The sequence below is a fragment of the Homarus americanus genome, unplaced genomic scaffold (assembly GCF_018991925.1).
Source record: "Homarus americanus isolate GMGI-L3 unplaced genomic scaffold, GMGI_Hamer_2.0 scaffold39155, whole genome shotgun sequence".
NCBI classification, from domain to species: Eukaryota; Metazoa; Arthropoda; class Malacostraca; order Decapoda; family Nephropidae; genus Homarus; species Homarus americanus.
Window position 1 is genome coordinate 11,620,823 of NW_024737042.1, and position 15,813 is coordinate 11,636,635.

The 15,813-nt window shown below is 38.0% G+C and overlaps 1 protein-coding gene across 2 annotated transcripts in view; it reads right to left on the reverse strand.

Moving 5' to 3' along the window:
* The window catches only part of LOC121872719 (maestro heat-like repeat-containing protein family member 1), a 225,743-nt gene that overhangs the window by 142,095 nt on the left and 67,835 nt on the right, over positions 1 to 15,813 (reverse strand). For both annotated transcript variants that reach the window (XM_042375729.1, XM_042375730.1), the window contains exon 7: positions 5,688 to 5,821. In XM_042375729.1, the coding sequence (XP_042231663.1) occupies positions 5,688 to 5,821 (134 nt within the window). The remainder of the gene's footprint in view (positions 1 to 5,687; positions 5,822 to 15,813) is intronic.

Here is a 15,813-nt window from a genome sequence, read left to right on the forward strand (position 1 = left end):
AAGCCAGCAATGTCAATTAAATTAGCCTAACTTTAGTCTGAGGTATTATTTATTACTAAATATGTAAGCCTAGTGTTTTTCCCAAACATTTTTCAGAGAGGGAGGAGCCAGTGAGCATAGGAAGATATGGGAGGCGGGGGGGGGAGTTGAGTCCATTATTTGAATGGACATTAACCTGGCGACTGTATTTCTCTTAAATATTAATTGTGTGTGCATACCATCATAAATTAAGATGTTATTTTTACTACAATGTAGGTATTGTGTTGGAAAAAGTGGAGTCTGGGAGTCGGCCCAGTCTCTATTTCAATTAATCCCATATGTTCTGTTATTTCATTTACGCGTTTCTCGTTTTACGAGGACCTCCACGGGTTTAATTGACAGCGTAGATGCAGACTATACTGAACAGGGAACTAGTTTTTAGCGCGCCAAACAGCCACTTGACTCACCCAGATTGGCGTCAGTCTGTGTCTCTGCTCAGTGGAGGTAGCATCTTGCTTGAGACTCTCTTGAACATAACTATTTTTATGTTTTTACAGTACAATTATTGGTCATTCTGAAATTTATTTTACATATTGACAATATATAGTGCAGTGCAGTGTTGATTTAAAGAAAATAATCTTGAATCACACCAAGTGAACTTAAAATTTTATGGGTGAAATGGCGGCATGAAGCATAGGGTGACTTCTCTTCCACGCCCACTGCTTTTTCTTCTCCCTTCTCCTCCACCCCCACTTCTAATTCCAATCATCATCATCATGAACCAGGAGCCTTCTACATGCACACCTCAAAGTAAATGTACTTTACTGCATTTAATTTTAGTTTGTATATAATTTTCGGTGAGCTGGAACCAATTTCCCAAAACCCCATTGAAACAATGGTTTCGGTTAACGAACAACCTTCTGGAATGAATTGTGTTCGTTAACCGAGGGACCACTGTATATTAATCTGCAGTGCAATATAACATATCTGGCAACCTCCTCAGAGGTTGAGCCAAGTTATGCTGAGTTTGTACATAATGTCATCCAATGTCACCGGAGTGATGGCTTCCAAGAGGCAGTCGCATCCACTGGTTATGAGAGATAGATCATGTTACTCAGGGTACCAATGCACTACCTTGTACTCAAAGTACAGTGTAATCTCCAGAAGGGGCCATAAAATTATGGTCCCTTCTCACCCTGAAAAATAAGTGTTGATTTCCTATGTAAATAACACAACGCTGCCACTTACCGTAAATTGTGGCGTATAAGTCAACATTTTAAGCTTGAAAAAATCTCTCCAAAACCAGGGGTTGACTTATACTCAGAGCATAAAATGTGAAGCTGTACCACATAGTGGTAAACAAGTGGAACAGCCTGCCTAACACTCGCTGTGCATCACTTAGAGTAACTCCCGTGGCCTGCCGCTAATATTTCCTACTGAAATTCATGTTTGGTAAACTTATTCAACATAGATTATAATAAAATTGTAAATTCCATTATAATTAAATGAACACAACACCACATGCCATTTTCAACAGCTGATGGACAGTAAACAATCAATCAGAACGTCACTAAACCCAGGCAGCCAGCCAGACAACTACCAGGTACTATGATATGGATGCCATCTGCGCAATTTTATGATTGCGCTATAGATTGTGAGTTCACATACACTACAGGGGTAATGACAGTTTAATGATATGGCAGTATATTGAAAATACACCCAATGACACTGTAACTAAAACCTTAACTCTAAGATAAAAAGTTAAAACTTTAACTTCAAGATTAATTTTACTTCAAAGTTACATTTTATTGACAGTAAAAGCATGTATGATCATATTTTAAAATCCTTCAGTTTGCTGGCTGTTCATCGTCTAACATAAAGAAGTCTGCATATGGGTCCGAATCACTGGAACTTCCGACTTCGTCTTCATTATATTTGCTGTCATCCTCCTCCTCCTCACTGTCTCGCCACAACAAATCATAATCTTCCCCATCCATTACATTTGAAATCCAACATTTTTTTAAAAGATTATACGACAGTTTCTACATGTAGGCTTGTTCAGTGTTTGGGGGATGCACTGAACAAGCCTAAATGGCAATTTACTAAACCATTGTGGCTTTATGCTCTTGCTGGCATCCACTCATTACCCACACACCAACCTGACAACAGTTGAAAATATCTTATCCTCAAGGCTCCCCCCAGCAAAAAGGATGAAATATGATGAAAGTTGTTGCTTTTGAAAACGCTTCAAACAACGCTGCAGTGTTTGACAGTTTAAGTCTAAGCCGTGCTGCCGACAGTGTAACGGACCCATAGTTTCGCAGCTGGCCGCTTGGTGTTGGTGGCGCCACTGGCAGTTTGTTTACAGCAGCTGATGCAAATGGCGGATCATAAGCCAGGTGTACCATAATGTTCAACTATCATACCGTTTATAGCGATACTATCAAAGTGCTATACAGAGTACTGGCATGCTGTGTAAACAATTACTATTTTATTAGATTTTGGCTTGGTGTTTACCAGAGTTCTTACAAATATAACTTACTGAAGATTTTTAGCAGTTGCTTGCTGTCCTATGCAGATCCTGTTGCCCACTTCCCTTTTTGCATGAACTATATAATATACCGTATATACTCATCTATAACCCCCCTTCGTATATAGGTCGACCCCGATTTTTTGACCAAGAAATCGTTAATTTATGATATTCCTCGTTTATAGGTCGACCCAAGTTTTTGAGGGTAAAGGAACAACAAAACCTTCAGAAAAACACTCTACGTCCTATAAACTTGTTTACCATTTATTATTACGACACTTTACACTGAAACGCGGGTAGTTTCAACAAAAATATTGTATATTTCCATTCAAGTATTTATTCAAGTTAATTAGGAGGGAATATTATTGTAATACAATAGTTTTTTAACTGAAAACCATTCGAAAAGCGATTACGGTAACATATTTTGAACGAAAGAAAGCGAAAGTCATTGTTTTCGTCACAATTTTATCCCACTTTCCACTGTAATACGTACGTCATTTCAGCAAAAAATATTACATTTCCGTGAATGTATTATATCAACCACAGTATGAATAGAATATCACTAATATAACAGTATTTTAACCGAAAACTATTAAAAAAACGAGTAACATATCTTGAACATCGGAAGGTTTGGTAAAGTCTTTTGTTTTCATCATGTAGTTTATCCTAATTTACATTGAAATACATCACGTTTCAGCAGAACTACTATTAATTTCTGAGAATATGGAAATGTAATATTTTTGCTGAAATGACGTACTTATTATAGTGGAGAGTGGGATAAAATCGTGACAAAAACAATGACTTTCGCTTTCTTTCGTTGAAAAGAAGTTACCGTAATCGCTTTTCGAATGGTTTTCAGTTAAAAACTGTTGTATTACAATAATATTCTATCCTAATTCACTTGTGATGTAACAGTTTTTTAACTGAAAACGATTCGAAAAACACGTGTACCGTCTAGCTGATACGGCAGAGCCCTGGTCGCGGAGGCTTTGTGTTTGCATCGGCCCTTCTTAAGCAGCTTTTAATTTTAGCGTACGTTGAAATTGTGTTTACCGGTATATTCTTATTTTCTTGCTTCTTATTTTCCAGAAATATGACAAGTTTGTATATAATACAATGTTACGGTACTTTTAATTTACAAGTATTCATTTTTAAAAATACAGAAGACACCAAACAAATACCAGTACAGATATTTGCGTGACTCTCCCGCCAAAAAAGACCAAACAGCTGGTACTCTCTCCCTCAGCCCTACCAAAAATAGCCCAACGACATCTTTCTTATTTATTCTCTTCCAATTTCTCACTTTAAGTGGTATTTTTTACTTCATATTGCCTACATCAGATAAACTACAGTAATTGAGGTTAGACACTGTTATAAATTTGATTACCGGGTCCTGGCAGGTGCCGTTAGAACCACCTGACCCTACCAACAGTGTTGCAAGTCAGACAGCATTTTTTTAATCATCCATGTGCACGAGAAAGGATGGATGGATGAAGGCGGCATACAAATATGGCTTAAAAAAGTCTGGAACTTTAGACCAGGGGAACTGCGTAAAGAAAAAAGTCTTCTTGTGTGGGATATGTTTCGGTCACATCGTGTTGACAGTGTTACTGCTGGGATTAGGAAGGAAAACACTGATACAGCTGTGATTCCTGGTGGATTAACAAGTCTTGTCCAACCACTGGATGTTTCTATAAACAAACCATTTAAAGATGCGGTAAGAGTGAAGCGAAACAACTGGATGATAGAAGGCGATAAGACATACACAAAGGGAGGCAACATCCAAGCTCCATCACGAGCAACATTATGTGAATGGATTGTAGAGGCCTGGGATGCAATCAGACCAGAAATTGTGGTGAAATCATTTAAGAAATGTGGGATTTCGAATGCTCTTGATGGAACAGAAGACGACTTGTTGTGGGATTATGAGGCTAATGAGAGCGTGAATGAGGATGAAGATATTGATGATCCTATGGCTGATGATGGTGTTGATCCATATGACGATGCTGTTCAAGGAGAGGACTGGGAGGAGCTGTTTGGTGCTGCAGATGATGACAAGGAAAATGATTTTGATGGATTTTAATGAAAATATTCAGAAATATGGTATCGTAGTATTTATTCAAGTCAATTAGGATAGAATATTATTGTAATACAACAGTTTTTTAACTGAAAACCATTCGAAAAGCGATTACGGTAAAATCTTTTGAACGACGAAAGAAAGTGAAAGTCATTGTTTTCGTCACAATTTTATCCCACTTTCCACTGTAATACGTACGTCATTTCAGCAAAAATATTACATTTCCATATTTATTTCTGAAAATATATTCATTCAGGCACAGTTAAGGTAAAATATACTTGTGATGTAATATTTTAATGAAAATATTTATAAATAAGGTATTGTATTTTTCTTTTGTTTCAAATTTAATTAACAAAGATTGATGTTTCAAATTTAATTAAAAAAAATTTATGTATCTATAAATAAACTTTTAAAAATGAATACTTTATGTTTTACATACTCCTGTGCATACCATACCATGCATTTGGCTACTTTGGGCTTGCTATGATGACGCAAGAGATCTGCCCTGGCAACTGTACCGACACTCACAGCGGGTGGTGCGTTGGTGTGTCGTTTCCATTGTTTACTGGGAGTTACACTGTATATCAAATATTGAAACATATTACGGTAAGTGTCTTGATGAAAGTGGTGTGGCCTTATTACACACTTTCGCCTATGTTTGGGCCTTGGGGGATCGACTTATATGGTGAGTATAGAACTAACCTGAATTTTTAACGAAAAATCTTGAGGTCGACTTATACGCCGCAATTTACGGTAAGTAGACCATATATTATAACTGATAATAACTAAACTGACTACTGTATTAACCCGGTAAAGAACGTGTTTCAAATGTCTAGGAAGCAAACCCAATTTTGCCATGTGCTTCTGAATTTCAGGAAGTCATGCATTTGTTTCTCTAAAATTCAGTCTTGAAACAAACTTCAAGAAGTATCAAGGAAGTCCTGTAGATACAAATACAGAGTTATATTAACAAATGTGATATGCACACAAAAAAATCTGAAAATTAATTTAGTTTGTGATGTAATTTAGGTTGCAAGTTCCTTAGTGAAGTTTACAAAGTAAAATTTGAAAAAAAAATAATAATCTGATCATAATACTTACTTTAATCAAGTTAAAAAAGGACATGGGTCTCTTTGTAGGATCTGCTGACTTGAGCCACATATCAATGTGGGTCAAGACGAGGTCAGTGTGGGAGGCAGCTGTTGTTCCTACACACAAAGCCAAACTCTCTCGTTCTGCAAAAAACAAAAACAAAAATAAAACAAAGGATCAAAGTATGAAGTCCTTATTTTATGGCCAAAGGGAAGAGAGGTAATACTTATACAAAATCATCCCAAACAGAGGAGACTATCTGTATTCAGTAGTATGATTACTGTTCAGTCAAATACATGTAAGCAAGTGTGTGTGTGTGTGTGTGTGTGTGTGTGTGTGTGTGTGTGTGTGTGTGTGTGTGTGTGATAATAATAATAATAATTGACGGTTTATTGAAAGAGCATGGCAGCCGGAAGGCTGAAAGTATACAATTACATAATTGGGGAATGGGTCTCTTGATTTACAAATGATATACAAGGAACATAAGTGATACAAATATGATATAATAATTAGGTGGGGAGAAGCTCAAACTACAGGGCATTTCAACATAGTGACAGTGCAAAAGGTAAGATTTACTGGGAGTGAACACACTGGTTGATTACAAGTTATTGATAATTTTTACAATGGTTGGGACTGGGCTGTTCTTATAGCGATCAGTTCGTGCTCGTGCGGGCTAACTGAAATACCTGTTGGGATCACCGAGAACCTCATAACACTCAGAATCCCACTGAATCACCCACGTCATGCCTTTTTCATAAATGCATACGCCCAAACATTGGATGAAGAGGATGACATCAAGGCCTTTTATGCCGACCTTGACAGAGTGCTAACCTCTATGCCCATATAAGACAAGGTTGTGCTCCTTGGTGATTTCAGTGCCATAGATGGTAGAGATGCTGACATTTGGCAGGGAATCACAGGGAGAAATGGATTACTGTATATCACGGCCTATAAGACGAAATTTGAACATTAAAAAAATCTGCCCAAAGTTAGGGGGTCGTCTAAACCACCAAGTTTAAAATTCTTACCTCTTAAATATTGTGGTTTAGTGTGTCAAGAGTGGTGATGAAAACATCGTAAGCCACTCACAAGGTCTTACCACTAATTATTTTATACTGAAACTTACGTTTGGCAAGCTGGATTCAAATTAAGATTACCGGTATATTAAAATAATAAAAATGTATTATAAACCTGTCTAACATACCCTGTAATAAACACAGCTATCATCACACACCCCTCCCCACGCCCCCCCCATTTGCCAGTGAGGAGACAAGAAAGGGAAAGTGACCGCGAGATTGGGCTATTTTTAGCCGTGGAGGTGGTCAGTAATGCATACCGGTATCGGTATATTTACTCATAATAATATTTATCTCCTATAAATAATTGATTTAAATTTTATTTTTTTACAAAGAATATTCAGTAAATGAGTGCATTAATTCTTGAAACTATCGACGGTTAATTACAGACGCTCAAGTGACGTCACTAGTGTTTACACTACACCAGCTGGTAATATTTGATGCCATTACTTGAAGTGAATTGGCTTTATTTTAAGTAACTAACTATAAATAAATACAAAAATTAAAAAAAAAGATCAAAACTGAGAAATAATATACTGTATGTATGTTGTGTTGTCAAAGTAAGAGGAACAATTGAAACTGCAATTGTGTAAATGAGGCAGAAAGTCAGGTCAGCAACCTGGGACTTGGTCACAATTTTCGTGATGCCATATGGCAGCAGGGTCTACCATTAGACAACACATTTTGCTTCCAATATCTTCCCAGGCAGTAGTACCTCCCTGTTTGGTAGCTGCCTACTACCTACACAATTTCTAGTAATATTAATTTGATACATGATAAATTAGACAAACTGAAAATAAACATCAAATTTAATTACCAACAGTGTGTTTAATATATTACAGTATATTATAAATAAATAAATAAACAAATAATTCGGTAAATCTATTTCAAGTAAATGGAAAATAAGCAAACATGTTATTTACCAAGATGCGTCCCTCTGGCTCAGGGCAAGATGGAGGGGAGATAACAAGGCTATTTATAGCCCGTCTGAAGTGGCCAGTACCCTAATGCACCATAAATAATTCATTGAACATTCATTTTTTGTATATATATATATATATATATATATATATATATATATATATATATATATATATATATATATATATATATATATATATATATATATATATATATATATATATATATATATATATATATATATATATATATATATATATATATATATATATATATATACGCGGTTTCACTTAACGCGTTTTTATCATATCGCGGTGCCTCGCCAGAGCTGAACTTTCACTTAACACGGATTTTTTCCACATATACGCGGTGAGTGTCCGGCTCGAGCTATTTTTAGATTTGCCCCACCCTGCCTGACTGCCTGTTTTAGCTCATAAAATTCATACAAATTACCCGGCCAGAATATAATTTACATTGCTGGAATTCTTATAATTTGGTGATCATTTTGAATATAAACATCATATTTTTGCATTAGACATACAAATTTTAGATAAAAATTTTTCTCAAATTAACTATGTTATCTTTTGTGCAAAATATATGACATTTATATTCAAAATATTCCTGGTCTTACAAGGAATCCAGCAATGTCAATTATATTATCCTAACTTTAGTTTGAGGTATTATTTATTAAAATTTAGTGGTTATCCCACACATCTCCTTGGGACGGTTGGTGGGGGGTGGGGGGGAGGGAGGGACCGACCGACCATCTGTTACCCTGTGAAGAATTATTTTTTTTTTTATTAACTGAAGATATTTGTTTTAGCTCATAAAATTCATACAAATTATCCGGTCTGAATATAATTTACATTGCTGGAATTCTTATAATTTGATGATCATTTTGAATATAAACATCATATATTTTGCATTAGACATACAAATTTTAGATAAAAATTTTTCTCAAATTAACTATGTTATCTTTTGTGCAAAATATATGACATTTATATTCAAAATATTCCTGGTCTTACAAGGAATCCAGCAATATCAATTATATTATCCTAACTTTAATCTGAGGTATTATTTAATACTAAATGTTAAAAACCCTGGAAGGGAGGATTGGTGGGGGGTGGGGGGGAGGGTTGGGACTGACCGCGCGGTTGGAAGAGGGGGGGAGGCAAGGTGGGGTACTTTGATTGACAGATAGTGTTGTGAAGATTATTTTTTTTTTTATTAACTGAAGATATTTGTTTTAGCTCATAAAATTCATACAAATTACCCAGTCAGAATATAATTTACATTGCTGGAATTCTTATAATTTGGTGATCACTTTGAATATAAACATCATATATTTTTCATTAAACATACAAATTTTAGATAAAAATTTTTCTCTAGGTAACTATGTTATCTTTTGTGCAAAATATATGACATTTATATTCAAAATATTCCTGGTCTTACAAGGAATCCAGCAATGTCAATTGTATTATCCTAACTTTAGTTTGAGGTATTATTTATTAAAATTTAGTGGTTTTCCCCCAAAAATTTCTCTGAGAGGGAAGAGCCAGTGAGTGTAGTGTGAGTTGAGTCCATTATTTGAATGGACATTAACTTGGCGACTGTATTTCTCTATTTCTCTTAAGTATTAATTGTGTGCATGTACCATCATAAAATTAAGATGTTATTTTTACTACAACATAGGTATGTGCCTTCAAAAAGTGGAGTTTGGGGGTCGGGCCGGTTTCTATTGGAATTAATCCCATATGTTCTGTTGTTCACTTAACGCGGATTTCACTTAACACGGACCCTCTGGGTTCAATTGACCGCGTTAAGTGGGGTACAACTGTATATATATATATATATATATATATATATATATATATATATATATATATATATATATATATATATATATATATATATATATATATATATATATATATATATATATATATATATATATATATATATATATATATATATATATATATATATATATATATATATATATATATATATATATATATATATATATATATATTTGTGTAATAAATGTATGTAGTAAGTACATACTGGTAACCTTTTTCACTCAAATCCTAATGAAACACCACAATTAGAATACGGTGGTTGCTGTTGAACCACCTGTTGTATAAATAGTCGGAACACAGCCACACCACCGAGACGAGGGAACACTCCCACCACCGATCGTCTCGTGTGAAGCAAGCGTATAAATGAAAGAAAATACTTGCAGTGTGTTTAATATGTTACAGTATATTATAAATAAATAAATAAATAAACAAATAAATCGGTAAATCCATTTCAAGTAAATGGAAAAATTTTACTCGATACCGACATTAGTTCCAGTTATCGGTAAATAGCAGACGCTTCAGTGACGTCACTAGTGTTTACACTACACCAGCGGGTATAATTTGATGACATTACTTGAAGTGAATTGGCCTTATTTTAAAAAATCAAGGATGGTTGGTAAAGGACTACTGAGTCAGTGGGTAAGTGTCACATTTGGGGTACTGGTCATATACAGCAAATAGAGCTCAAAAGCTACTTTTTAAATGGAAATTTGGGGGGAGCGTCTTATGCACCCCGCCGCCTTATAGGCCGTGATATACGGTAGCCAAGTGTAATCCCAACGACCTACTCCTCCTCAGCAAGTGTGCTGCACACAACCTCAGTATCACCAATACAGTGTCACTCGATTAACGAGCACAATTGGTTCTCCACAGAGTCAGTAGTTAACTGAAAATTTCGTCAACTGAATCTATTATTTCAATGGGATATTGGGTACAGTAGAAGTCCAAAAATCGGGACTGCTTGGGGATTGGGTCAGTCCGGATTTTCGGATTTTCCGGATTCTCACGCAGTACTTTTAAAATTCAAATTTAAGGAGGAATAAAGAAGAGATGAACAGGTACATTTTGATAGTTTATTCATTAGCAAATATAGCATGCTTCATTTATCAAAACGAGCAGTTTTAAAGAAAAGGCTGTGAATTCTAGAATTTTATTCTTTGCCTTTTTTATATCATAAATTGTAGACTTTCCAATGTCGCATGTTTCCATTAGAACAGTATTGCTCACACCACGGTCTAGTTTCTTAATTATTTCAAGTTTGTCACTCAATTTCAACGTGTTCTTCTTTCTCTTCACACAACGAAGTTTATCTACTTTAGGAGCCATTATTATGGGCTTGTACAGTACTCTGTAAATGGAAAAAGTAGGACTCAAAATTACATATGTTGTCACAGTTTGATTGCTCGTTTTAAAGTGGTGACCACGTGGTTGCTTGTTGTCGCTGTGCAGCTGTGGCGCTCACGCATGCACACATACACACAAAAGCCCGCTAAAAAAAGAAAAAAAAGTTTGAGTTTTCGAAAAGTCCGGATTCTCGGGTGGTCCGGATTACTGGCATCCAGATTTTTGGACTTTTACTGTAATTGGTTCCAACTCACAGAAAAAGCACATACAAAGTATTGCATACCGGTAATAAGATTAACAAAACATTAAATATAAACTAAATACAGTACTGTACTGTACAGTATACTATACAATAATAAAAAAACCCAACAGAATACTGTACTGTATTTTAACTTACTTTGAGGTGAGTATGTCGTATTCCCGGCAGCTTTGTTTACATGGCAAACAGCTGATTGTAGAAGCAGTCGATGATGACATGCCATATTCTTTAAAGAGTGCTTTGGTTTTAATGCCTTCTCCGTGTTTCATAATAATTTCTGCACGGTAGATTATCAATATGTTAACTAAATTTCAGAATGACCAATAATTTTACAGTAAAAATGCAAAAATGTTCAAGAGAGCAACAAACTCGATGTTCATTCCACTGTAAATAAAGTTAAACTAAGAAGCGTTGGTGGGTGATTCGATCAGTTGATGGGCACACAAAAACTGTTCCCTGCACTGTATATATTATCAATATATTAACTAAATTTCAAAATGACCAATAATTTTAATATAAAAAATGCAAAATTATTCAAGAGCACAACTTCCTTGATATTTACTCCACTGGAAACAAGTGTAAACATAGAACCGATTACTGTATTGGTGGACTAGTCGATCAGCTGATCAGCTGATGCGCACACCAAAGCGTGTTTCTCGTAAGGCTGTCTGTCGTTAATTGAAGTTGTACTCGTTAATAGAACTGAAAATCCTTATGGGAGCTAATTCGTTAACCAAAATCTCGTAAATTGAACCGCTCATTAATGGAGGGACCACTGTTCCTTGTTTAGGCAGGCCGACAAGTTCAAGGGTTCGTGGCAACACCCACAATCCAAACACTGGCACCTCATTGACTACATCATTGTCAGAGAAAGAGATCGCCGAGATGTCCTCATCACCCATGCCATGCGTGGCTCAGACTTGACACTGATCATCGGTTCGTCAGAGCCAAGCTCTCACTTCATGTCGCCCCAAAAAGGCGAAGGCAGCAAGCCTCCAGAAGAGGTTTTAATACTAAGTGTCTGGAGGATTCAGCTGTAGCATATGCTTTCAGAGAGCAGCTCGAACATGGGCTTATATACAACCCAACAACAAACAACCCAAATCCCAGTGCTGAATGGGATATTCTCGACACTGTCATGACAAAAACCTGCAGAGACCCTCGGACAGATCGAAATAATACTCCAGGACTGGTTTGATGAAAATGAATCCCCGGCAATCAAAGTACTCATCGATGACAACCATGCTGCTTTAACTGACTGGCAGAACAACCCTCAGTCTCGGACCAAAGCTGATACCTTCCGCAAGAAGAAAGCGGAAGCCCAGTGGGAACTTTGCAATCTAAATAACGACTGGTTTAAAAATAAAACAAGTGAAACACAAAAATTTGCAGATCAGCACAAAATGCACGAATTTTTCAATTCCACTAAAACATTCTACGGGCTAATGAATTGTGGCGCAGCCCACCTCCGCTCATCTGACGGTAACACCATAATTAAAGACAATGAAGGCATCCTTCAGCGCTGGAAGGAGCACTACCATTCACTGCTCAACCAAAACAATGATGTGGATGTCCTGACTACCCAGCAAGTCCCTCAGCAACCAGAGCTGACCCACCTCAGCCATCCTTCAGCCTGGATGAGGTAGCTTTTACAATCAAATAGATGAAAAATAACAAAGCCTCAGGGCCTGAAGGATTCCCAGCCGAGGTGTATAAAGCAGGAAGACCTCTGCTTACCAGACATCCCCACTCTCTCCTGGAGAATGTATGGGAAAGGGAGGAAATCCCCAAAGCTCTTGAAGACACCTCCATCGTCAATATTTATAAGAACAAGGGAGACCGGTCAGACTGTGGCAACTACGGCGGGATCTCGCTGCTCTCCGTAGCTGGCAAGATTATCGCCCGAGTCCTCCTAAAAAAGACTTCTTCCTGAGACAGAAAACTTCCTCCCAGAATCTCAATATGGCTTCAGACCATCACGTGGCACCACTGACATGTTCTTTGCTGCCCGCTAGATACAGGAGAAAATGCAGAAAACAGTGTTGTGACCTGTACATGGCTTTTATCGACCTAACCAAGGCCTTCGATTCGGTCAACAGGGAAGCCCTCTGGTGGACCCTCAGCCGTTTTGGCTGCCCACCAAAATTCATCGCTACTGTGAGGCAACTCCACAATGGCATGAACGACAGTGTCCTGCACAATGGCACCCAGTCCGAGTTCTTCCTCATCCAAATGGGGGATTAAACAAGGATGTGTACTGGCACCAACTCTCTTTTCCATTTTCTTGGCTGCCTTCCTTACTCGTGCCAGTGCCAATTTAGCCGGCGGAGTGGACATTGAGTACCGGATGAAGGGTCTTTTCAACATACGATGATTCCCTGCAGGAAAAAAGATGTCGGCAGCTTCCATTATTGAGCTTCAGTATCATATGACCTCATCTTTGTCGCTCACACTGAACACGACCTGCAGAAGATTCCTGAACACCTACGCAGATGCGTATACACACTTCGGCCTTGAGGTGAATGTACGTAAGACTCAGATTCTCTTTTACACTGCCCCTGGTTCAGTCACACCTCTACCATCCATCCAGCTTAACGTTACTACCCTCTCTAATGTTACCCACTTTCGGTATCTTGGTTCCCACCTGTCCACCACCGCGGACATCGATGAAGAGATTCAGCATCGGATCAGATGTGCATCCCAAGCCTTTGGCACACTCCAAAACCGTGTCTTCAGCTGTAGAGAGCTGAAATTATATACAAAGTTACTGCATATGTATATCGAGCAGTGGTCCTCCCCACCCTTCTATATGGCAGCGAGACATGGGTCACATAAAGAAGGCACCTCAAGGCACTTGAAAACTTTCACCAACGTAGTCCATGTTACATTCTCCGAGTTCGCTGACACCAACTGTAGGAGCATCAAGGCTACCATTATTCATGAACAACTGCGCTGGACTGGCCATGTTACCCGCATGGATGACAGTAGACTTCTAAAGCAGCTACTTTACACTCACCTAATGAATAGTAAACGTAAAGCGAACGGGCAATTGAAAAGGTATAAGGATAGTCTTAAGACAAACCTGAAAAAGTGCCAAATTGACCCCCTCACCTGGGAGACAATTACTCCACACCGTAACGCTTGAAGGAGCACCACAGGAGAAGGTGTCAATACTTTCGATTTAGCCCAACTGCATAATGAGGCAGACAAGCGCCAATGCTGGAAAGACGCTGCCGCCGGCCCTCCCGCACTAGATGTAGCCCCCCACATGTGCAACATCTGTGATCGACCCTGCTGGTCCCGTATCAGCCTCTTTAGTCACCTCAGAACTCACCAACCTAGATGACATCCTTAACCCTCTCAGTCTCGGAGCCTGAGACACATATGTGCATGAAAACTTACGCCCTCTGGCTTCATGCTGCGCTGCCATGCACATGATGACCAAGACCATATTGGGAAGGTAATAAGGCTCACACAAAGAAAATGACGTCTGTCAAATGGCGTCCACAGTTCAGTCAGTTTCACTGAATAGTTTTTTAGATATTTGAAAATATAGCCCATTGGACGCTACGTTGGCGTCACGAGGCTGAGCATAAGTTTTTTCGCCTTTTAAGTTCAACGCCACAATGGCGTCGTGCGAGGCTGAGAGGGTTAATAACTCATGTCATTGTATCATAGTAGTAGTAGGTGCGGTGTAACAGTGTGTCCTCCCTGATCTATAGTGATTTTGGAGGGAACATATTAGGTACGTGGGAGCAGGAATTTCACAGTGTGTCAGTGATTATCTGACATCGCCCTAAGCATTGCCACCGAAGGTTCTTATCATCCCTTAAGCATTAATTTCAAATTTTCCATGTGTGTACCAGAGATCACCAAGTGGAGTATGGGGGTCGGCCCAGTCTCTATTTCAATTAATCCCATATGTTCTTTTATTTCATTTACGCGTTTCTTGTTTTACGCGGACCTCCACGGGTTCAATTGACCGCGTAAATGCAGACTATACTGAACAGGGAACTAGTTTTTAAACCGCCAAACAGCCACTTGACTCACCCAGAATGGCATCAGTTTTTGTCTCTGCTCAGTGGAGGAAACATCTTGCTTGAGACTCTCTTGAACATAAACTATTTTTACGTTTTTACAGTACAATTATTGGTCATTCTGAAATTTATTTTACGAACTTAAAATTTTATGGGTGAAATGGCGGCATGAAGCATGGGGTGATTTCTCTTCCACTCCACTTCCTTCTCTTCTCCCTTCTCCTCCACCCCCACTTCTAATTCCCATCATCATCATCATGCACACCTCAAAGTAAGTGTACTTTACTGCATTTATTTTTAGTTTGTATGTAACTTTCGGTGAGCTGGAACTAATCACCCAAAATTCCATTGAAACAATGGTTTCGGTTAACGAACGACCTTCTGGTACGAATTGTGTTCGTTAACCGAGGGACCGCTGTACTGGCAATAATACCCCAACCATTCTGTCAGAGGGCACATGCAATGAAGAGAAGACTGACAATGTGGCAGAAAGGGGCCCTTGATGATCTCCTACGTGAAGCAAGAACACTGCAGGAGAGACTAAAATTCACAGGAGACAAAAAGCAAAACACAGAGGATGTTGCCAGAAAGTTCAGAAACAAGATGCATGTGGGAAAAGTGTATTTGGCGGTCAGATCT